Here is a 24,627-nt window from a genome sequence, read left to right as displayed (position 1 = left end):
TCCAAAATTAAGAAAATGAAGTGGAAAATGGAGTGATGAACAAAAAATAAAAGCATTACTCTATAAATGGAGTAATCCTTTTATTTTTTGTTCATTACTCCATTTTCCACTCCATTTTCTTAATTTTGGAGTAAAATATGGAGTGGGGTTGGAGATGCCCTTACGTACATCAACTTTTACTATACAATAGTGAGAAAAGTTGCATACTTGCATTAAATGGACTGGTGAGACGGCCTCTTGGTACTGGAAAGCCTCTAGTCTTCTGAGAAACGTCACTTTGCTCCACTTGACTCGAAAAGTCTTCTTCCCCAAAGTGACTGGAAAAGTCTTCTTCCCCAAATTACGCGTTAATCTTTATTGATACTGTTGATGCCAAGTGTTAATCTTTATTGATTTTCCCCCCGGAGAGTATGGTATTTTTCAGCTCGAGTTTCTGGTGTGACCAAGTCCTCAACTATTCAGATCTAACCAAACGACTTTATTTGAATAATTAAACATTCAATTAAGAAAAAAAACCCGTTAATTCATGTACGGATACAGTCGTACCGTGTTCATCCACAATTCCACAGTGCCGTTCTGGACTTTAATGGTGCCTGAAGCGCATTAAAAAATAGAGTGATTTACACTATGAGTCAGTTTTTGACTTTTTATTACATAAAAGAGCAGTTTGTGCTACTTGGGTAGTTTTTGGTGGTTAAAGACATTGTTGACCTTGAAAAAGTGTAACCATAAGCTTTTTTGTGTCACCCTTATACATTTAGTTAGCTTTTCGTTATATGTGCCTCTAACTAAGCGTAACAACAAGAACCTTTTTTTCTTTTGTTTTAATTCTTTTAAAATGTTGAAACCGAGAAAACGTAGAAAGCAGTGAACTTTTTTTTGTTTCCACTTTTTTGAATTTTTTCTTGGATTAGCATTATCGTTTTCCTTCATCAACTCTTTTTGACCATCAAAACCGAAACATCATGACTTCGCCGCCGCGAGTTTAGTATAATCGGCCACAAACTCAGTTAAAAAAACATCTATGTTATGGTGATTTGAGTCAAAATCAATTGTTATATCAAGGATCTATCATATTTGAATATCAATAATAAAGAAACAGGTTGAATCAAAGCAAATCATCCCCAAAATAGTGAGAAAACAAAAATGGCTGCAAAACTATGTAGAAAGAGATGTGTCGATGAAGAAGAAGATATACAAAATTACAATACTGCCCTTCGTTATCACAATCGCATGTGTCCACAACAAAAAAATTGTGTACATCCGTGAGTGTACATGTGTACCATACAAATTCTGGCGTACATGTGTACAACAAAAGAACTTGCGCGTATGACAAAAATCTTTTTGTGGTATGGTAAAAATGTACACTTTAGAATTGATGGGCAAATAATTATACGACCTTTCAATAATAAAAGGATTTCTAACAAAAGCATATAAAAACTTTCATGGACAATGTCTCTTGATATTTGGTCAATGCTCAAATGTCCAATATACATATTATATTTTATCTTAGTGGTTTGGTCTATTATATGCAGCTTAATTCAGGCAGTTTAGAGTTTTAGTAAATTAAATAAATAAGGAGATTCAGTGTTTTGATGTTAGAGATGTAAAAACTTTACTTGTTTTGATTAATTGTGCTTTGCTTTGGTGAAGTTGGATCTTGTTTCGCATATTAGTGTTGACTAATATCAAGATGTACATCTATTCAGCATTATCAGCAAATACATCGTTAAAGCATATCTAAATGTTTTGTGTACACCTCTCCTGCATATGAGCATGTACATATATCTTATATATATATATCGACGTGTACTCTTAGCACCTGCATATCCAAGTGTACACTATCACTGCATATCCACACGTACACCTTATATTTTCTTTCCCACATATACCCTTACGGAGTAGAAATATTTTGAGATGGATTATTTATTGTTGCATTGAAACTAAAATAACAAAGAAATAGACATAACCGAAAAAGAGCAGCTAGAAATTAAACCAACATTCAATGTGTACAATGTTTTAATGTTATCCACATGTACACTGGTTTTGTGGATGACGACCATAGTACATGTGGTTCTCTGCAACATCAAGCTCTTGCTTCCATTCAATCAACATCTTCTTGTAAAAGTCCATGATCTTGTCCTCGTCGCATAGCTTCTCAAAATTAGGAAAATCTTCCTAATATCTGAATATAAATGCATCATAATGTCCACATCTATTAGGAGAATCTTCAAGCTCAATAAAAAAAGAATAAAAATGTGGAGAAAGAGAATGAAATGATTTACCCAGAAATAATAGTCACTGGTCGACTCGCTCAGGTGACTCAGTAAACAGAGCCAACTGGATAAACCGAGTTAACTCGGTTGCCTTGAAATTCAGATCACCAACAAAAACGGAGAGATTGGTCCACCAAAATCAATATGATGGATAAGAGACATGTTATATGAATCGAGAGCGGCAACGTCGGAAGGTGCTAGAGCGGTGGAGGAGTTCGGTGATAAGTTTGAAATGCCAAGATGAATGATTTCTTAGTTGCAATAAAGAGGTGGGTTGGATTTGAAGGAAAAGCTATGTTTTTGATGTTCGAAGTGGAGGAATCTGATGGTAGGAGAGAGATAGATAGAGAGAGAGAGAGAGAGAGAGAGAGAGAGAGAGAGAGAGAGAAACCATAAGTTGTTATATTAAAAAGATTAAAAATAAATATTATTTAATTATTTAGTTAAGCTTCAATTAGATTTCAATTGTTTTATGAATCAGAAGAGGTGGAACGTGTATTGGGAGAAGAGAAAGTGTGTGAGTAGCAGAAACTGTCTTATAGTGTTATTAGAAAGTGGAAAACTGCCCTATAGTGTAATATTTTCTAAAAAGTAATGCCTTTTAATTATATTTATTTATTTTATATTTTAAGTTTGTTAAGAAAAACTATGCATCTTTGATTTAGTTTCAAAAGAAAAAATTATGCAAGATATTATCAAATTTTAATTTGTTTTTAAAAATAAATTACACAAAAATAAATAATTATTTTTGAACTAATTCTTTTAATTTTCTAAATTTTTTCTTAATTTTAAATAATATTCTTTTTTTACAATTCTGTACTCATTCACACATAATGTAGCATAGTTTTTTTTATAGATTTTAGTTTAAAATACTAAAAAAAAGAATAAAATAAACAATAATTAAATTAGCAAAGACTGATTTAAAAAAAATGAAAACTAAAACATACAGATTGTTAAAACATAATTAATAACTATTAGTTTATTCATTTTTATTTGAAATGGTATACTTCATATAATATAAAGTAAAAATAATTTAGTGGACAAATGGAAATATAATTAATAAAAATAACAAACTATCTGAAATGGAAGAAATTAAGATCTTTTACACATGTCATTTTTTATCATTATCCTAAGAAAATAATATGTTTTGTCATCATTACAAAATTAAAAAAATAATAATAATAAGGCAGGAACTTGGGTTCGAACAGAGCAACTGACGGACTAAATTCCAGGAACACAAACCACTAGTATATACCAAGGGAGTACGCTTGTCCTTGGCGCCCCTAACTATTTCTTAAACCTTGGCGCCTAAAGCCTTTGCTTTACGGGCTTTAGCCCAGGGCCGGGCCTCTCCGTCCAGTTTCGGAACTTGCATGCATCCTAACCGGTTTAACTGAAGTGACTAAGTCAACCTCGCCCAAGAGGCCAAGACTCTTAACTTTCATAACATGTAATACAAACTTAAATCATCCAGCTAACCTCGCCAGAATCCACATTCACCTTGGAATCTTGTTTGTTGCAGCTTCCAACCATACCGCAACGAATAAACGTGCATTTTCGTAACAATTCACAGCGGGCTTAAAAGGTGGAAAAAAATTTCATGAACAGTACAAAATACTTTGTTTTTGTCCTGTTTCATATAATGAAGATGCTTTCCGAACTTTCATATCGAAAATCCTCCAATGGTGAAAATGTGCTACTCTTTTTTTGCATTGAAAGGAGAATACTCCAGTTCCAGTCACTTATGTTTTTTTTTGAATACTCCAGTCACTTATGTTAATGCTAAGTATTTCTAAACTGTTAAGCTAAGACAGATAAAATAGATGAAATGTTTCTGTAGATTGACTTGATTCTAGGTCCAGTTTGTGCCTACCACGAGGGATGAAACGTAGTAGGCACTGGTAGTGTGATAGTGTTACTAGTGAGCATGAAGATGATAGTTGATAACAATGGACGTTTATTGGATTGTCTTGTACGCATAAGAGCGCAATATGGATGCATCTAGTGACTTCACTTCTAGTGATGATCCATTTTCCAAAGCCTCCAAGCCTATTAAAAATGAACAATCAATAAATCTGTCATGTGTTGAAAGATGTTACTTTTTATTTTAACTTTGGTCATGTGTCTATGCTCACATAAGTGATCAAGTTGCCATCAGTACTAGTTTCATCCATCTGGTAAACGTCACCGTTTTTCTTGCCGCTTATAATCTTGAGAAGTAAGACTCCAAATCTATAAATATCAGACTTCATGGAGTATTGACCTTGCATTGCATACTCAAAAGACATGTAACCACTGTAAACATACAACTTATTTTTTTTTTGAATGAAGTAAACATACAACTTAGGGTTAATATTAACAAACTTTGTGTGTTTTCAGCTATTTTAAGAAAAAATCTTACTATGTTCCAGCAATTCTCCTGGTATTGCCTCGAGTTTGCTCCATTGCAAAGATCGTAGACAATCCAATATCTGAAATCTTTGTTTTATATTGGCATCTAAGAGAATGTTGATGGCTTTGAAGTCATGGTGTATGTATGATTGTGAGCTTTGAATCTTGATGAAGATAAAGAGTCCTCTAATTACCCATCCAATGATATCTTGTATCACTGAGTCCAATATAGCTGACTTTGATTTTCGGTGCCTGCTCACCTCCATTTACGATCAATCAGTTTAAGAGTTGAAAATAGTCCTTGGAATAAATACTGAAGGGAACCGTACCAAATATGAAATAATTAAGGCTTTTGTTGGGAACAAACTCATAGATCAAAATCGTTTCCTCTTCCTCCAAACATAATCCAAGAAGCCTAACCAAATTCCTGTGTTGAAGTTTTGACACAAGAACAGCTTCGTTCTTCAACTATCTTATCCCTTTACCTGACTTTTTCGACAGTCGCTTTACAGCCACTTCAATTCCATTTGAAAGCGCAACCTACATACCATTGAACAAAACAAGCCTAGCCGGTTATTCATTTCTCATAACCTATAATAACTTCTTTTTAAAAAAAATAATTAAATGATTATGATATTACAACCTATGAGAAAAGTTACATAGAAATAATTTATAGTAACTTGAAAAAAATGGAAAACAGAGATCTCCCTTGCCTTGTCAACCTCGCCAAATCCACCTTCACCGAGCTTATTACTCCTCGAAAACTTGTTTGTTGCAGCTTCAATTGTCTTAAAGTCGTATTGGGATGATTGTGGAGTTAAAATATCACTATTAGCTGCAAAGCAAGGTCTCATGTTCATTGACGGAAGTCTTTGGCTAACAATTCCTACTTCTCCCAAAAAGTGTATTAGTTATGATATAGAGACAAGAAATGCCTATAACTAGAGGAAACAACGAAAGCTAAAACACAAGAAACTTAACATTCAACTTCGATTCTTTGCATCTTTGCATTGACTTTTTCCTCCGTCAAAGAACAAATCCTACAACAAGCAGTATAAAGATGGTAACAACAGTAGGAACTGTCATCGCTACAACAACTCCAGATGAGATTCCTTTGCTATCTTCTCATAACCACAGAAAGCAATGTCATATATATTTTCATTTTTCTTACAATCATATATTTTCTTCAACTGGAAAACACTTACCATTATTGGTCGTTCTGGCCTGATCATCTTCAGGAGGAGGAGAAAGCCATAGAAAGAGGAGGAGGAGGAGGAGAAGCTACCGTGAATTTATCAAAAGGCCTTAGAGTATGTATACAAGTCCCATCAGAAAAAGCAGCTTGGCCGCATAACAACGCCTCCTTGCTTCTGACCACAGCATGACTGGTAGTCCCTTGCGCTCTGCCGCAGACAGTTATCACAATCACCAGAGGAAAGATCTGGCGTGCATTGCATCAAAGCATATATGTTCTCAAGAGCAGTCAAGGGTGCCATATCAGCTTTGTAATGGTTATTACTAGAGGATGGTGTGCTTTTTGATGTGGAGGCTGCATCAATCATACGATCAACTAGTTAAGTCTTCCTATGTTTTTGTGAACTCTGTTAGATCTGAGCTGCAGCCTGCAGGCGGGTACAGATTCGCAGATCCTAAGAAAGAAGAGTTGGAATAGCGCACATAGCAAATTGTGGGGTCACCAGGCCACCTAAACGTGTTTGTTTGGTTAGGACAGTCTTCTGGAGTTGATCCTGGATTCCTGGGATGCACATCCCCACTGCATAGACGCGGTTGGGTTCTTGTCCGATGGAACCGTTATAGAAGAGGCCCTCTTGAGTCGTGACGTTGGAAGGAAATGAAGAGAGGATGAGACGGCGGTTTCTTTCGTAAGTACCGTTGCGATTATCCATGCATGTTTGTGCTGAAACCGAAGCAACGTAAAAGCTAGTTATTAGGACAAAACAGAGTATAGAAAACAAAGTCCTCTGTTTCATAATTCACTTTAAATCTGTCTTAAGTATACACGCATCCGTTCGTTTCTTACAAGCTTTAAACAGCAAATGGAAGATCCTAAAACCTCACGATAAGTCAATATAATAATGTTGAATATTCAAACGTGGACCCAAAATACTGACGAAATAAGTGGTCTATTTTTTTTAGGTGGTACTATTTTACTAGAAGCCATTTAATAAAAGACGGACGAAGATGATAATCGTTAGATATCAGTTTTTATTATAGGAGTGAGAATAATTGCATTGAGTGGAAATGTGGAATTGACTCCCACTTTAAAATTCGAGTTTATGCATACTTGGCATGATTTGCGGCATCTCTCTTTTCTTTCTCTTTTTTGACAACGATTTGCGCCATACAAATTCTAACGTAAAGGCTAGCCTAAAATCAAGTGGACCAAAGTGACTCGAAAAGTTTTCTTGCCCAAATTACGCGTTCCACTACAAGAAGATATGACGTTCTTCTTTATTGATTTTATCCCAGGAGAATAGGAGAGAGTATGGTCTTGAGAACATATATGTATGTTATGGTTAATCTATAAGTGGATAAGTGCGCTAATAAGAAAATCTTAATGTTGTATAATTTTTAAGGTTTCTTCAAACAAAGCAGATAAACCAAAATCTAGTATTAGTGAATTAAAAATCCTCAGCACATCAAAAAGTCTAAATAATTGCAAAAATTATAACCGAAAATTAATATCCTAAGAATGCCATTAGGCCAGAATGCTACTAGATATGAAGACAAACATAACCACAATTATCACACAAAGTCAGAACATATAGTAGAATCACCATTCAAATTCGCATCACAAATAATATTTCCTCTCTTCAACGAGGCTCTAAATCAGAAATCGTCATGTCACTACCAGAATAACCAACAGATCTTTGACCTGTGAATTGACTTGAATCGCATCCTTCAGATAGTTGGTCCAGTTTGTTCATGCTATGCGGGAAACAATTCGGAAGGCGAGGCAGTGGTAGAGTGATTGTGTTACTAGTGAGCATCAAGATGATAGTTGATAACATTGGACGGTCATCTGGATTATCTTGAACACATAAGAGTGCAATATGGATGCATCTGGTGACTTCATTAGTCTGATAATTCCTTCCAATTGCCGGATCCACCAGCTCTAGTGGTGACACATTTCTCCAAAGCCTCCAAGCCTAACAAAAATGAACAATCAGGAACCCTTTGTTCTCATATGTTTAGAGATGTTAAACTGTTGAAAGTTTGAGGTCTTTATGCTCACATTGTTGACCAAGTTTCCAGCATTACTAGTTTTATCCATCTGGTAGAGGCCGCTGTTTTTCTTGCCGCTTATAATCTCGAAAACTAAGACTCCAAAGCTGTAAATGTCAGACTTCATGGAGAACTGACCTTGCATTGCATACTCGGGAGACATGTAAGCGCTGACAAACATACAAAGTATGATTAATATTAAACAGAAAAATGCTCAAGTAACTTATGACCTTGTTGTACATTACAAGACTTACTAGGTTCCAGCAATTTTGCTGGTATTGCCTTGAGTTTGGTCAATTTCAAAGATCGTAGACAATCCAAAATCTGAAATTTTTGGGTTCATATTGGCATCTAAGAGAATGTTGCTGGCTTTGAGGTCACGGTGTATGATTGTGAGCTGTGAATCTTGATGAAGATAAAGAATTCCTCGAGCAATCCCTTCGATGATATTGTACCTCTGAATCCAGTCTAGCTGACTTTGCCTTTCAGGGTCTGTTTATATCCGTATATGATTAATCAGTTTAAAAGCTGAAGAATAATCCTTCAAATAAGAAAAAAAAACTATTGAAGGGAAACATACCAAATAGGAAATAGTCAAGGCTTTTGTTGGGAACAAACTCGTATATCAAAATCTTCTCCTCTCCTTCCAGACAAAATCCAAGAAGCCTAACCAAATTCCTGTGTAGAAGTTTTGAGACAAGAACAGCCTCGTTCTTGAACTCTCTTATCCCTTGTCCTGACTTTTCCGACAGTCGCTTCACAGCCACTTCTGTTCCGTTTGAAAGCATACCCTACATGCCATTTAATGAAACAAGAATAGCTAGTTATTAGTAACTTACAAAAATGAAAAAAAAGAGACTTACTCACCTTGTAAACTTCGCCAAATCCGCCTTCACCAAGCTTATTACTCCTCGAAAACTTGTTTGTTGCAACTTCAATTGACTTAAAGTCATATTGCGATGAATGTGGAGTTGAAATATCACTATCAGCTGCAAATTAGCAAAGGGTGTATTAGTTTTATTTGTATAAGCTTCTAAGAGAAGAAACAATAAGAGCTAAGACTCAAGATACTAACATTCAACTTGAGTTCTTTGCACTGCCTTTCTCCTCCAACAAAGAAAAACTCCTAGAACAAGAAGTATAAAGCCGGTAACAACAGTTGGAACCGTGATGGCCGCAACAACTCTAGATGAGATTCCTTTCCTATCTTCTAATAACACAGAGAAAAACAATGTCATTATATCAAAAGGACCCTGGCCATTGTGTCAGAGGTCCCCAGTCCGAGGGACCGCTGGAACGAAACTAATATTACACAGTCACTTATTAGTTGGAAAACTTACCAGTATCAATGGTGTTGTCCTGATCATCTGCAGGTTCTGGCACAACCACGGGAGGAAGATGAGGAGGAGAAGAAGAAGCCACCGTAAAATTAGCAGCAAAAGAAGCCGTAGAGTAATCATACAACTCCCAACGGAAAAAGCAGACTGGCCGCAAAATACGGGTTCCTCGCTTCAGAGCACAGCACGAGTGGAAGTCATTTGCACTCTGACGCAGACAATTCTCACAATCACGAGAGGAAACATCCGGCGTGCATTGCATCAAAGCATACATATTCTGAGAAGACGTCAAGGCTGCACTATTAGCTGTATAATGGTTATTACTAAACAACGGTGTGCTTTTTCCTGTCGAGGCAACGTCAATCATACGAGCAACCAAGTCTTCCCATGTTTTCTTGAATTCTGTTTTATTCGAGGCTATATATCCACCGTTTGTGACCATCCTACGCGGAGTTAGATCTCCAGATCCTGAGAAAGAAGTGCTGGCGTAGCGGACAAGGCAAAGCGTGGGATCGCCTAGCCATGTAAACGCGTTTGTTTGGTTAGGACAGCTCTGTAACAAACCATCAGACGCGAGCTTGATACAATCAGAACAGTCCTGTGGATTTGATCCTGGGATGCACATCCCTGTTGCGTATACACGGTTGGGTTCTTGTCCGATGGAGCCGTTGAAGAAGAGGCCCTCTTGAGACGTGACGTTGGAAGGTAAGGAAGAGAGGATCAGACGGCGGTTTGCGTTGTAAGTATCGTTGGGCCTGAAATGCCCGTTGTCCATACATACGTTTTGTGCTGAAACTGAAGTAACGCCAATGGTTATGAACACAAAACAAAGGATTGAAAACAATACCATCTGCTTCATAATTTACTTAAAGAATGTAGCAAAAGCAAAATCTTTGTCTTTAGTATTCACTCATATGTTCGTCTCTTATCAGCTGCCTTTAATAGCAAATGGAAGTTTCTATGAAAACAGTGATCCTCAAACTTTCAGAAACGGCACACGATAAGTCAAAAAGTCAAAGTCAGGTTCTTTTAACCCTTTCCGAACTTTCAACAAGAACCGCTCCTTTTCTTCTACCTTAATAAAAAGATATACGCACAAAAAAATAAAGACTTGTACGTGGGATAAACTTTTTCACAAGAAGACCCGAAGACTCAAACCATTAAAGGGCACTTCCATCATTAAACACGGCATCGCCTTGTCCTGAATGCATGGTAACTACGAAAACTAAAAATGTAGAACTCGATTGAAACAAATACCAGTTTTAAGATTTGTATATTGATTGTATGAGTTGATACATTATAACTTATTCACCCATATTTATACTTCTTCAAAATCCAATATATTTTTATCTTTAGAAAAACTATCTAATCTACTACCTCAAAAGTTGGTAATACAACCGAACAAAATGTGGTCTTTTCCTGATGCATTTAGATTTAAGTCATTTCTAGGATCAACACTAATCTTATCACGGCTATTTGTTTGTTTCTGTACTTGAAGAAGATCCCTGATGGATTTTATTACAGAACTACTGAAGTTAATATGTTTAGATTAGTATTAGAGCCTTTGGTACATATACATGATGGAAAATCAGCTAAAATATATCTTCCCTACTCAGCTACAGTAACTACAGCTCAAGGTTGTGGAAACCCTCACATAACATCTTCTCTGGTTCCATACCAAGGAATGTTAACTTTCCATATCTCCTGAGTTTTTCAAGAACAGTCTCACAAGCTTTCCTAACACATAGTTTCTCAAAACTGGAGGATTTGGAGTCTGGATTTGTCCTACAATAAGCTATAGACGGAAACATCCCTCCTCAGCTTGCTGACCTCAACAATACATAGGCAATGCTCATCTTTGTTGGCCTTCCTACCAATAAAAGTTTCATTCCCATAAGAGTCTCAGAATTGAAATGCAATTATTCTATATATTAGGGGCAAAGATGGCAATCCCAGAATCCTAATCCGCCAAACTAGTAATCCTCAAAGTCACACTCATTAGACTAATATTCCATGTTTTACTTTCCAACTAGGCTCATAACTAACATCCATGTGTCCTAGGTTCTTAACAAAAAGTCCAACATGATCTCATCACTCAGGTAATCTAAATCCTTCTTGATGAAAAGAATCAGACACACACCTGACACCTCTACAATCTCTGAAAACATGATTAATAACAAGAGCTTCCTTTTCTCGATCATCCTATATTTTTCTCTTACAATCACAACAAGTGTTATCCTTGTCTCTGCTCAAGATCAACAGTGCTTGGCCAAAGGATCTTTCAACACAAACAGCACTTTCAACAAGAACCGTCTCCTTCTCCTCTCTTCACTTCCTTCTAACGTCACTTCTCAAAACAACTTCTTCTACAACTCTTCTCTAGGCCAAGATCGAGACAGAATCTACGCTCTAGCGATGTGTATTCCCGACACCGAAACAGAGGACTGCTCAAACTGCGTCAAGACCACTTCCGATGGACTTATCAAGACCTGTCCTAACAGCACCGAAGCTTTTCATTGGTCGGGTGGTGAAAAAACTCTCTGTTTCGTACGTTACTCGACCCGTTCTTTCATTGGCTCACCAGATATGGACCCGCGTCAGATTCTTCCCAACGCTACGGATATCAGATCGAACTTAACTGACTTTGATGGGATTTGGCAAGATCTGATGCTTCGTATGGTGGAATCAGCTTCATCAAAGTACTATGAAGCTGAGACCACACCCTTGACAAGCACGAGTTCTAGAGATACGATGACGATCTACACGATCATGCAGTGTACTTCTGATGTATCTAACGCTGAGTGCAACACATGTTTGAGAAATAGCGTTGGGGATTATCAGAACTGTTGCCGTGGGAAACAAGGAGGTCTTGTTACTCGTCCTAATTGTGTTTTCCGGTGGGAGTTTTATCCTTTTTACGGAGCCTTTCGTAACACTTCACCACCGGCTAAGAAAGGTTGAAAAGGCCAATTCAAAAAACGTTATAAAATACTCTTTTTTTGTCCTGTTTAATATATTGATGTACTTTTTTTGTAGACGGTTCTTCAACGGTGAAAATTGTTGTCCCAGTTCTTGTTGTTGGCTCCTTATTGATTCTAGCGGTGGTTGGCTACGTTCTTTACAGGAGGAGGAAGAAAAATAATAAGGACAGTTTGAGAGAGGCTTATCAAGAACTTGATAGTGAGTTTCTTCATTTGTTTATCAGAATATTTTCAGCAAAATCAAGATTCTAATTTTTTTTTTGAATACAGGGAGGTTTGGGGCCAAAGCCCGTAATCTCCCCAGGCATGAAACCATAGCATTTAATATTAGTTTGTCTTATCGGTTATTCGAACTGGGGATCTTTAACACAATGGGCAGGGTTTTTTCCAGTTGAGACAAAGACCTCTGGTAATATTTATTTTATTTGTATGCAGCTGCAGAAGTTGAGGCTCTATCTTCATTGAAATTCGAGTTCCGTGTTATTCAAGCTGCGACTAGTGACTTCTCTGAAGAGTCTAAGCTCGGGGAAGGTGGATTTGGTCCAGTGTACAAGGTGAATAAGCCGGTTTTTTATCTTCTACGACTACAAATTTTCGATATCGACTTATGTTTTCTAATCAACAATGTGAAGGGAAAGCTTCAAAACGGCGAAGAAATAGCGGTGAAGAGATTGGCTTTAAGTTCAGGGCAAGGAGAAGAAGAGTTCAAGAACGAGGTTTTGTTATTATCTAAGCTTCAACACAGGAATCTAGTTAAGCTACTAGGTTTTTGCTTGAAAGGCGAAGAGAGACTTTTGATCTACGAGTTTGTTCCCAATTCAAGCCTTGATCATTTCATATTCGAGGTTGCGAAACAAGACCATACACTGTCCTTGAAGGCTAGTTGGAGCACACGGTACAGCATTATCGAAAACATAGCTAGAGGGATTCTCTATCTACATGAAGATTCTCGTCTCAAGATCATTCACCGTGACTTGAAGCCTAGTAACATTCTTTTAGATTACCAGATGAACCCCAAGATTTCTGATTTTGGGATGGCGAGATTGTTCGAGTCAGATGATCATACACAAGGCCTAACAACAAGCAGAGTCATGGGAACCTAGTAAGCTCTCCATTACAACTAATCTATGGTTTAAACTCCCAACCGCTGAGATGAAACTAATATTACATGATGTGGTTTTGGGTTTCGGAGGATTACTTCGGCCCAAACCTTTTGGTATTCAAAAAAAAAACTTCCGGTTTTTTATACTTTACATTTTCCGTTGTAGCGGTTATATGGCACCAGAGTACATAGCATGATGCAGCGGACAACTAGGTTGAACGGTCGATCTAAGAATTTAGGGTTCTTCGAGACCTGTTCTTGGATCAATCAAGAGTTTCTTTCGATAGCTTCTTGAGACCAACTTCCTGAATAAGATGAATTTAATCGAATCTTGTTCAAGGCAACTCAAAATAGATGAACTGAATCAAATCTCTTTTAAGGTAATAAGCAAAAGCTCTATTATTAATTATCAAAGTCTCCCTACAACTTTAGGCTTCAATGCCTATTTATAATAAATCCTTAATCTAAAAAACCCTAATCTTAATTAAAATAGGAAAACCATTAAAATATAGAAAATATAAATAAAAGGTAATTATCTAAATTAATATAACTAATAAAATAAATAACAAGATATTTGGAAATATTCCAAATACTTATCTGCATCATTCTCTCCGGGTTGGAAAAGATTCGTCCTCGAATCTTGAATAGGTTTTTCGTGGCTGAAATCTTCCAATATTTATCTTCATATCCGAAATTTTCATAAAACCGAATCTTCTGACTTTCCCCAAAATTTGCACGTAACTCGTCCTGTACGGGATTTGCACGGATCTTGTCTCGCCCGAATTTTGCACGAATCTCGTCTTGCCCGATTTTTGCACAAACGAAATTTGCAAAAAAATCTTCACTGAAAACGAAATCGACAACGCGGACATCATCTTCATAGACATCGTAGATCGGATCACCATAGATCTCTCGATAGATCTCATAGTTTTCTTCTCTCTCAACAAAGGGACTTTCGTCCTGGATAGGATAGATGTTCGCACTCACCATGACATCCAGAATCGTTCTTCGATTAAGAAACCAAAGAGACGCAGCTCTGATACCACCTGATGCAGCGGACAACTAGGTTGAACGGTCGATCTAAGAATTTAGGGTTCTTCGAGACCTGTTCTTGGATCAATCAAGAGTTTCTTTCGATAGCTTCTTGAGACCAACTTCCTGAATAAGATGAATTTAATCGAATCTTGTTCAAGGCAACTCAAAATAGATGAACTGAATCAAATCTCTTTTAAGGTAATAAGCAAAAGCTCTATTATTAATTATCAAAGTCTCCCTACAACTTTAGGCTTCAATGCCTATTTATAATAAATCCTTAATCTAAAAAACCCTAATCTTAATTAAAATAGGAAAACCATTAAAATATAGAAAATATAAATAAAAGGTAATTATCTAAATTAATATAACTAATAAAATAAATAACAAGATATTTGGAAATATTCCAAATACTTATCTGCATCATAGCACAAGGACGGTTATCGGTTAAAACCGATGTTTACAGTTACGGTATTATGGTTCTTGAGATCATATGTGGTCGGAAGACCAATAGCTTTCAACCAAGTGGAGTAGCTCTCCATGTAAGTAACCTTAGGTCAAGAAGTTTAACCTACAAGCAACTATTATTCTCTTTCTGAGTTGCTTATTTTTACTATAAAAATTATTTTAGGCGTGGACAAATTGGCGCGGGGATAGAGCACTGGACATTGTAGATTCAGCGATCACAGAGAATGTATCAAGAAACGAGATGATGAAATGCATCAACATAGGACTGTTATGCGTTCAAGAGAGTGTGACGAGGAGACCAAACATGAACTCAGTAGTTCACTGGCTCAAGAGTAACTCTGTGACTCTTCCGGTTCCATCAACACCTGCGTATGTTGTTCATAGTGAGTCAGGTGAAGCTTCTCGTGTTTCGCAGTCGACGGTCAATGTTTCAATCACTGAGCTTGAGCCACGTTGAAAGATTGTTTATTTATACGCGCTTGATTGTAAAGTTTCGGTTTATTTTTGTTTATTATGATTTACATAAACTCTTATTTCTAGATGATCTGATCCGTTACGTTTTTACACTAAAGATATCACGAAATGAAAAGACTTTTATTGACAAGTAAATTCTAAATCGAGTAAACCAATTCAGTTACAACTAAACCGGAAAAGACCTTGGGTTTGATTCGACAAGTTCATGATCAAGGTTCGGTAAATATCCGCCGAAACGGTATCGTTTTCGGTCGCAGCGAGATGGGTAAGTTATCCAAAAAAGACAGTTAACGCCACTTGTTAGCCCCAGTCGTGAAACACATGGCCAGCTCATGCAAAGACTGGTGAGAACACGTGGCACACTCTGGTGCTCAGAAAAAAGTTTATACCAAAGAGAGTGTCCTGATTTAGGCAAAGGGAAGTGTGAAACGTGAAGCAACACCTTTTAAACAACACACAAGAAGAAGAACCAACCTAATACGCATCATCATAAAATCCCTAAATTCCCGGAAGAGAAAAGTAAAAATTCAAAGGCTAATAAAGCTTTCAAGCAAACGAAAAGCTCGACTATTTGTTAAAAGTTACAAGCTTTCAGTGTCCGAACACGCTTAGAAGTCGCGTGAGATTTGTGGTTCGAAGCCTCGCAAAAGGGGTCTGTCTCTCTGTTATTTAGGGGTATTAACTTCTTTCTATCGCAAGTCTGAAAAATTGAAGCAGAGAGTAGAGATGTGTAGCTTGTCGGCGAGTCTGCTGTTACCGACAAAGCTGAAACCAGCTTATTCCGACAACCGAAGTAACAGCAACAGCTCACTCTTTCTCGCCAATAGAAGACGACCCAAGAGGAAGAACCAATCAATTGTTCCCGTAAGAGTTTTTTTTTCATTTGGGTCTCGTCTTGTAATTGTTTCGGTTTTGGATTTGGTGCAGATGGCAAGATTGTTTGGACCGGCGATTTTCGAATCATCCAAGTTGAAAGTATTGTTTCTAGGAGTTGACGAGAAGAAGCAGCCATTAACGCTTCCAAGAACTTACACGCTCACTCACAGTGACATTACTGCTAAATTAACTTTAGCTATTTCGAATTCCATTAACAATTCTCAGGTAAAAATACATTTCTCTGCTCCTAACATTTTAATAGACATATAAAGCCTAAGTATGTATCTGCATCTGCTCATATGGGTAACACTGTCTTGTATCTATATATCTTTTGGTAAAACAATCCTGAAACTACCATTGAGAGGGTTTAGTCAACGCTGATGTGTGGTATATGTTTTATGTAGTTGCAAGGATGGGCAAATAGGTTATACCGAGATGAAGTGGTAGCAGAGTGGAAGAAAGTGAAAGGGAACATGTCGCTTCACGTCCACTGTCACATTAGCGGTGGCCATTTCCTTTTAGATCTATTCGCAAAGTTTAGATATTACATCTTCTGCAAAGAACTACCAGTGGTAAATTTCCAAACATCAACTCTTTACTTTATTGGTTTCATGTATACAAAAATGTTGATCACTATTGATAATATGTATTTTAGGTGTTGAAGGCTTTTGTGCATGGAGATGTGAACTTGTTGAACCACCATCCTGAGTTGCAAGAAGCTCTTGTTTATGTTTATTTCCACTCCAACGTCAATGAGTTTAACAGAGTCGAGTGTTGGGGTCCTCTTTGGGAAGCTACTTCTCCTGATGGTCACAGAACTCAAACTCTCCCTGAGAAACAGTGCGTGGATGAATGCAGCTGTTGTTTCCCACCGGTTAGCTCGATTCCGTGGTCTCATAGTCTTAGCAACGAAGGTGTTGATAGCTACTCTGGGACTCAGGGAGAGGGAATGTCTACTCCTAGTCCAGAGAAACTCTATTGATTTTAACCAATGTACACAACTTTGTTAAAAACCTTTTTGGTGGATCTAATATAGGTTTTGGTTTGGTGTAACATATTAATATGGTATAGGAAAAATAATGAAATGGTTATGTACTATTTGATAAAGAATCATCACCACCACCACCACCAAAGTAAAGTTGATTAGGATTAGGACACAAGTCACCGATGTAACACCACGTGAAAACTAAGAAGAAACGTGAAGGTAAAGAATCGTCTGGTTTACAATACGAAGCGTCTAAACCACTCCTTGCTTTTTTCTAATGATTCCAAATCATTCTTTTGGATTTTATTTGGTCTGATCTTTCCTCACAATCTTCTTTTGAACAAAACAAAGATGACTCTGTTTCTCTGGCCCCGTTTGTCTATGCCTACCTGTAATTGTAACTATAGACAAGAAGAAGTAATGTTATAGAGAATGGGGCAACGAATTATTGCATTTTATTATTACTAATGGACCTCCTCATTATAAAATGGTAATTAATGTGTTCAACAAAACTTGTTGTATGAATAAGAAAAAGATATACACTTATAAGAAAATTTTGTTGTGCATCTCTTGACGAACCCAGATGGTATTTTGTATCAAAGGGGTTAGATCTTCTTTGCATCCCGTGTGATAAAAATAATTTGTTTTGACTCCGTGTGAAAAATTGTTGGTTGAGAGGACCAACTCAAGAGGCTGCTGCTGTTGAAGTAATGAAAGAAACATGTATCTGTCTTTGTGTGTCTCTGTATGTGTTTTGAAAGATGTTTTCAACGAATGGTTGTTCTACCAAAGAATGACGACCCAATATCACTATCCGTGTTCTGCGTATACACACACAAAAAATTGAATAATATCATCCGAAAATAACATTTTTGGGGGATGGGAAGACATTCCAGAACCTGAGATTTTACCTGAGATTTTGGGGATGGAAAGACATTCCAGAACCTTAAGGTTTCATCTCCTGCTCCGGTTACAATAGTCTGTCCATCAGGTGAGACCGCAAGGTACAGAACACGGTACGTGTGACCTGTCAGAGTTGCAATCTGAACCCCAAAAAAGAAGAGACACGGGTTTAAGTTAACCACATAACACTTAAATGATGCAAAGTAATATACATAGGCAAAATGGTCAAAGAGGTTTGTATACTTTGGACATGGTTGGGTATTTCCAGACTATGATTTGGTTTTGGGAGTATCCGTGCGTGCTAACCAGCTCGTTTACGTTCTTAGACCATGCTAGATTACATACCTGTCATATGCATAAACAAAAGACTGTTTTTAATAACACATATTCGGTTATGTTTCATGTCAAAAGCTAAGATTTTCTTTTTTTTTTACCTGACTGCAAGTATCAATGGAACTTAAATGAGTATTCGTAGTTGTATTCCAAAAACGTATGCATCTATCAGCAGTCCCACCACCGGAAGCAAGAAGCCCGTGAACATGAGGTGACCAAGCTATGGCTTTAACCGCTGCTGTGTGTTCGCTATATTTCAAAACCGGTTGTGTTGAATGTTGGTTCCATACAAAAAGCTGCCAAAAGAAAACATTTATAAAACCATGTTAAAGCGGTTAAAAAATGTAAATACAGTAAAAGTACACATACCCGATTGTCGTTTCCACCAGAAGCTAACTCTCTGTTGTCATAAGACCACTTGAGTCCGCATACTTCTGATTTGTGACCTGCAAGTTTACTGACATGATCCTCTTGACAACGTATGTCTCTCTGAAGAATACTCTTGTCTCTACTACCAGATGACAGTACAGATGATCCCCACGCCAGTGCTCCAACTCTTAGTCTATGTCCTTCCATTGTTCTTGTTCTCTTGCAACGCGACGCATCCCATATCTATCCCCCCAAAAAAAAACATAACTAAGATTAAAAATTCCATAGAAAAATAAAACATAATAACAAACTCCTCAAAAAGGGAAAAATGAGATTGTAACCTGTACTTTCCCGGAACTAGTTCCGACAGCAAGATGAGTTCCACGAAATGCCCAACCAACAGAGCAAACACTATCATCAGCTCCCAGATCACATAATTTAGTTACCTTGCTGCTACAAGCGTTCCACAAATACACGCAGTTCCCTAGTCCCACCGCAAGAACATTTTGCGCAGACCAGTCCACTAGATTCAAATAAAAATCATCTTGCAAAGCCGGTGCATCTAGTACCTAACAACAAACACCCAAATAAAAACCTCTGTTATCAATTAAATATACAAATCCAAAATAACAAGACCATCACTAAGACCACACAATGCTTCATGCATAGATGGAATCTAACAACAAAAGTCAACGAGATCGAGAATCTAAACCATCCAAATCTACAGACATTGTTACCTTATAGGGCGATCGAGACACCTTCCTCAAGGCCTTGATCGGAGCATGACTAACACCAGGACCATCATCAGACACGAAAGGAGAAAAAGAATTCAAACACCGATTCGTCTCGGTCTTAAACCGGAAGATGTTCCTCGACGTTGAGAAGCCAGTGATGTCCCGTTTCTCCGGCGTCTCGGGGCCGAACATCGCCGCGCGCAAGAGAGTCGCGTACGAGCCTGCGCCGTCTTCTTTGCTCGGAGAAGGAGAAGCGAGATCGAAGAGCGCGAAATTGGATCCGGATCTGCTTGGTATGAACCTGTCGGAGTATATAGACCGTGACGGTGATGGTGATTGGTTGGCATTGATCAGACGGTTGATTCGTGACTCGAGTGACACTTTCACCGACGACGGCGATGGAATTATTATCTGAGAAGAAGAATTCGCCGGAGGAGTCACGTTGCTTGCGGTAGGATCTTCCATTGAAAGTTTTGACTTTTTATTTTTTTGTTTTCTTTATTTTTTCTTCTCCTCTCCCTTCAGACCAAAGAGGCTAAGTAGTGTTGGAACATAACTCTCTTCTGTCCTTTTTTATTTATTTTTTTATTTTTACTTTTTACTTTTTTTTTTAATTTTTTATTTTCTTTTCCCGGGAAATCTCAAGGAAACAAAAAACGACATGTGAATTGATGCGAAATTAAGAGGTTGATCAGGTGATGTTTATGTTAGTTACGTCATGATTGAATCTTAATCGTTAGATTTTGAGGTTTTAATGGGCTTAAAGATAGGCCCAATTAGATCTTGCCTAAATATTTATTAGTATTTACTCCATTTTCACCCATTTTCTTTAGGGGAGTTACCAAAACAACCTAGTGATCTTAAAATCATAGTTGAGTAGATGGCAGATCCAGACTTTTTTTTGGTTTTTAAAAAGATTTAACACAAAACTCATAGATCTGCGCCAAGTCAAGATCTGAAATTCGTTTTATTGACTTTTTATATTATGTTATATATTGAGATACAAACCCAAAAACTGTTTAATCAGAATATTTGGTAAGCTAAAATTACACTATTGAATTTTTTTAAGACAATACACTATTAAATCATACGTAATTAAATTTAAAAAAAAATTCTAATTAAACTAAAACACTCAAAAGATGAAAAAAAGGAAATAATCTTGCTGAAATGAATGAATGTTACTTCTATATTTTTTAAGAAACAGTTCCTAAAAGGTTTATTTCCTAAAAGGTTTTTTAAGAAACATTTCCTGGAAGGTCTATGAATATTACTTGCAAGTTGCATTGAAGTGATTTGTTTTCATTACCTATCACGTTCCGAAGTTGATCTACCACACATTAAATTAAGAAAACTAGACAGTTGTATGAACCAAAAAAGATTTGTATAATAAAAAAACATAAGAGAATGAAAAATAAAAATAAAAGAGAAGTCCATGCAATTACGATGTTTGGTGAAAACAGCTTTCATGTCTAAGGATATGTCCCCTTGTTCATGTGTGGAGGTGGAGGATGTAAATTTTATAAACTTTACATTAACTAGGGCCGGCGTCCGCGCTGCGCGCGGATTACATGTTTAATAAAAATCAGGTGAATTAAAATTGTGTGTTTTTTGGTTTCTGAAATGATAAGTTAAGTTTTGTTTTTTTATACAGGGGAGAAGTTCGAAACGGTGATCATTTTTTTTTAAAAAAACAACTGTAAGTATGAATAATAAATAGTTTTGAGGAATTCGATATTTGAATGAGAAAATAATCTTTGTGTGTGACAATTTAATTGATGTAGGAAGTGGTAACGTAAATGTTTTAAAAGTTGACTGGTGGTGTTTGCTATGAGGCTTAGGATAGCAGTTTATTCCTCTTTTGGAAGCGTTGAATGATATCAATTTCGTTGTTAAAGTAGAAGCGCGTTCCAGGTGTTGCTGTGAGTGATAGTTTTTCTGAAAAAGACAAATATTTGTTAGCATTTAGTTTTTTGTAAAGTTTATGTTTAGTTTATTACCTTCATGTATCCGTGGAATGATACTTGTGATGATTACGACTTGTTTTTTCCTTGTTGATATGCGATTTAACTCTCTGAAATTAGATGCCTCCTTGTCCCATAAAGTTAGACGTACCAATTTCGATCTACAAATAATTATTGTATTAGATTTTGTTTAGTTGTAAACCAATTATTACTTAATAAAAAGTTTGTACCTGTCTAAACGTAATCCAATGATGATTTTTGAATCTGTGTAGTGGTTATATAAATCACTTCCTTGGATGAGGCAAATGCGGCCAACAACATCTGTAGGAATAATTTGGTTGTTTGGAAAAAAAAATTAGGATTTATTTTTGTGTGAGAGAGTTTTTGTTTTTTTTTTACCTGGTAGGAAATTGGTTTCACTTGCTAAGCTGATCAACTGGGTGTAGCGTTGTGGCCGGAATATGTATGAAGGAATCGGTGCAATGTTTTCTTGAATCAGTGTAATAGTTGTTGTTTCTTTGATATTGATTATGTATGGTTGATCGGTAAGCCTGTAACGTTGGTTATTGGGGAGGAGATTAAAATATCTAATGTGATAAATTTTTCCTTCTTCGAAGCGTTGGTACATTGGGTCAGACGTAGAAATAGGTACCTTCCCCTCCATTTTTTGTTCGTGTTTAGTGGTTAGAAGCAATCATTTGAAATATAGTTGGAATAATTAAAAATATGAATTTTAGACAAACCTGGATGTCAAGACATATGAAAGTTGTCCCTAGGAAAGCATCTTTATTTTTGTGATTTGTGATGGGCCAGACCCTAAGGATCCTAACGATTATTGGATGAGGTTCGAGGGTGTTGTCCTAATTGCTTTGATCTTGTGGTGCATGTGCTACATAGATAAGAATGAGAATTAGTATTTTTTTGGCAATTTTGTTTAAATTTTTTTTTTTGAAGTGAACATAGTTAGGGTGTGTTTTTTTTAAGTATTGTCATGGTTTTTTTTTAAAGTTTAAGTAGGTCGGGCCATAATTATAGGTGGTAGTAGTAAATTTGTTGGGTGGGTTTGATAGTAGAATTTAGTTTTTTATAGAAATTTACAGGGACTGTGTGTGAAATGAGGGGGTTTTGTTATCTTGGGCGTACTATTTTAAGATCAAAGGGAACTTAGGCGGTTTGCACATTGTTATAGAAAACAGTTGAAATAAAAAATTGTCTGAAATAATAGAAAATGCAAAAGAAAATAGTTTGAAAGTTGAAATAAGTAATGGGATGGGCTGAAAAAATTTTTAATCTGGCCCAACAGCAAAGAGACGGAGACAGCAATTTCGTGAGCGAAACCGGTTAACGGGCTGGGCTGCAATTACGATTTGTTGGTCTGGGTTACCAGTGACGTGGCAGAATGAATGGCTGAGAATATTTTGCCTATGTGGCATCCTTTATAACATCCAAAATTAGTAGCTTTTATATAGTGGGATATCTTTTATTCACGACATAAAAAAATATATATATATATAAAAGGTTTAATCACAATATAAAGAAGAAAAGAAAATCAAAATGAAAAGAATTGAATCATACAATGTGAAAGTTGGGCATATATATCTACCAACGTAAAAAACTATATAGTACAATTTAAAAAGAGAAAATGCTCCCATTCTGTAAAAGTTCACTTTTGCAAAAGAAAAAAAATATTCTTTTTCTTTTGGTTAAATGAAAACACTTTGATAAAATTTGGATGAAATTTCATCTTGGATCCAAATTAATTATATAAAAAACATTTTAAGATTTAGGAAACTCAATTAACACATCAAAATTGGGGAAACAAAAACAAATTATAATTATGGATAATGATTTGAATGAGTGTTTTTATACCTATCATCGGGCATTATGGGAAGAGTTCTAGTTCCAGAAGCAGTGGGAGACCTAACATGACCCACCATTTAAACCTGAAGAGCTTCTTCTTCTTCACAAGCTCTTCTCTCCAATTCTTCTTACGTTTGACTAACATCGCCATCACCACCACTGTCATCTTTTCCTCGAGCTTCGATCGTCACCACGAGAGCAATTCCTTTGCCTTGTTCCTTTACAAATTACAAACATAAGGTGAAACTTGATCAGTAAACGTTGTGCTACCGTTGCTTGCGAAACACGCACACAAGACTGATGAGTTCTCCTTCATCGTCTTAGGGTCAGGGCTAGGGTTACAACTTGACTTGCTCTTCAAGAAATCGATCAAGATTGGGTTTTGATCGGTACCAACAACGTTAACCTCGTAATGGTTCGTGGCCACACCGTCAGGGTTAGCACTGTAAGCTACTAGACCGAGGACAAACATGCATTGTAAGCTGATAACTTAACTTGACGGTATAGATTTTTATACCGGAGAATTTAGAAGGGAGATATATTTTCTGTGTGGTGCCTGTTTGAGATTTAGCTTAAAGTTTCTAATGGTGTAATCTCTGATCATGAGATCATGAAGATGAGTAGATTGGATGATTGAGAATTAGATTGGTGGGATGATAAGAGAAGTTTGACGAGAATGATGATGGTATTAGCGATCTTTGATGTACAAAAAGAAAATGAATCCATGAGAGGATCAAGAGAGACTATAGGGTTTGTAGGAAGTGAAGAGTAAAGAAACAAACGTTATAAACATATACGACCGTTCTGACGTAGAGGTTTAAACTTTTAAATGCTTTTTTCATATCAACAGAAAAGCAATTGATAAGTCTAGTGGATGAGAAAATTGGGTTAATGATGATACAAGCATGGGAAGATGATGATCATGATTACAACCCTTGTGTCTGACCAAAAAAGATTAATCTTATGTTAATTACCATTCAATTCTAAGAAAATGTATATCAATTTATTATATACAAGCAATAAAAAGAAGAGAGACATTGGCGTGCGAATATTCGTGACATTTTCCTCTTTTGTGTAATGGTTATGCTTTTGTCTGTCATCTCATTATGTGTTCTTGACTTAAGCTCTATCTCTAATCAATCAATCTCTTTGTGTTACACACCATTTGAATCTTTTTTCACCCAAACACTACTCACTACTCATAAAATTGTCTGAGTTGTTGACTGAAGAAAAGGTTGTAAACCTTCTTCCTTAGGAGGCTAGGACAGGGTTGAAAGTAATAATGTACCAGACATATTG

At 36.6% G+C, this 24,627-nt stretch overlaps 4 protein-coding genes, 1 long non-coding RNA gene and 1 pseudogene across 10 annotated transcripts; 3 read left to right on the top strand and 3 right to left on the bottom strand.

Moving 5' to 3' along the window:
- Positions 1–888: 888 nt before the first annotated feature.
- On the bottom strand, positions 889–7,157 carry LOC103860556 (annotated as a pseudogene).
- On the top strand, positions 5,619–15,951 carry LOC103860492 (putative receptor-like protein kinase At4g00960). Its single transcript, XM_009138097.3, has 8 exons — positions 5,619–5,852; positions 11,457–12,206; positions 12,287–12,430; positions 12,667–12,785; positions 12,864–13,333; positions 13,500–13,520; positions 14,790–14,907; positions 14,997–15,951. Exons 1-8 carry the CDS (start codon positions 5,771–5,773, stop codon positions 15,288–15,290), a joined length of 1,998 nt encoding a protein of 665 aa, XP_009136345.2. The 5' UTR covers positions 5,619–5,770; the 3' UTR covers positions 15,291–15,951.
- Positions 7,285–11,362, bottom strand: LOC103860566 (cysteine-rich receptor-like protein kinase 11). Of its 4 annotated transcripts, none has more exons than XM_033287923.1 (7): positions 9,254–11,359; positions 8,989–9,120; positions 8,781–8,902; positions 8,494–8,704; positions 8,168–8,405; positions 7,924–8,083; positions 7,285–7,837 (listed from the first exon to the last, which is right to left on the bottom strand). In XM_033287923.1, the coding sequence occupies exons 1-7, from the start codon at positions 10,107–10,109 to the stop codon at positions 7,502–7,504; spliced, it is 2,055 nt and encodes a 684-aa protein (XP_033143814.1). In that variant the 5' UTR covers positions 10,110–11,359; the 3' UTR covers positions 7,285–7,501. The 4 variants fall into 4 exon arrangements, with proteins under 4 accessions (XP_033143814.1, XP_033143803.1, XP_033143824.1 ...); XM_033287912.1 differs by having other exon boundaries at positions 8,989–9,123; positions 9,254–11,357; XM_033287933.1 differs by lacking the exon at positions 8,989–9,120 and having other exon boundaries at positions 9,254–11,360.
- Positions 15,742–17,281, top strand: NYE1 (magnesium dechelatase SGR1, chloroplastic). 3 transcript variants are annotated; one of them, XM_009138088.3, is made up of 4 exons: positions 15,743–15,982; positions 16,235–16,408; positions 16,588–16,755; positions 16,839–17,281. In XM_009138088.3, exons 2-4 carry the CDS (start codon positions 16,235–16,237, stop codon positions 17,163–17,165), a joined length of 669 nt encoding a protein of 222 aa, XP_009136336.1. In that variant the 5' UTR covers positions 15,743–15,982; the 3' UTR covers positions 17,166–17,281. The 3 variants fall into 3 exon arrangements, with proteins under 3 accessions (XP_009136321.1, XP_009136336.1, XP_009136327.1); XM_009138079.3 differs by having other exon boundaries at positions 15,765–16,171; XM_009138073.3 differs by having other exon boundaries at positions 15,742–16,408.
- Positions 17,282–17,602: 321 nt separating this feature from the next.
- On the bottom strand, positions 17,603–20,212 carry LOC103860460 (protein FIZZY-RELATED 2). The gene is made up of 7 exons (XM_009138063.3): positions 19,511–20,212; positions 19,115–19,342; positions 18,774–19,016; positions 18,506–18,700; positions 18,315–18,416; positions 18,080–18,211; positions 17,603–17,989 (listed from the first exon to the last, which is right to left on the bottom strand). The coding sequence occupies exons 1-7, from the start codon at positions 19,970–19,972 to the stop codon at positions 17,936–17,938; spliced, it is 1,416 nt and encodes a 471-aa protein (XP_009136311.1). The 5' UTR covers positions 19,973–20,212; the 3' UTR covers positions 17,603–17,935.
- A 1,035-nt stretch (positions 20,213–21,247) lies between these two features.
- On the top strand, positions 21,248–24,118 carry LOC117133020. Its single transcript, XR_004456835.1, has 2 exons — positions 21,248–23,568; positions 23,653–24,118. It is a non-coding gene; the product is annotated as an uncharacterized LOC117133020 (long non-coding RNA).
- Positions 24,119–24,627: the final 509 nt, after the last annotated feature.

This window comes from Brassica rapa, chromosome A01, assembly GCF_000309985.2.
Source record: "Brassica rapa cultivar Chiifu-401-42 chromosome A01, CAAS_Brap_v3.01, whole genome shotgun sequence".
Taxonomy (NCBI): domain Eukaryota; kingdom Viridiplantae; phylum Streptophyta; class Magnoliopsida; order Brassicales; family Brassicaceae; genus Brassica; species Brassica rapa.
The sequence above is the reverse complement of the archived record's forward strand: the minus strand, read 5'-3'. Positions and strand labels throughout refer to the sequence as shown.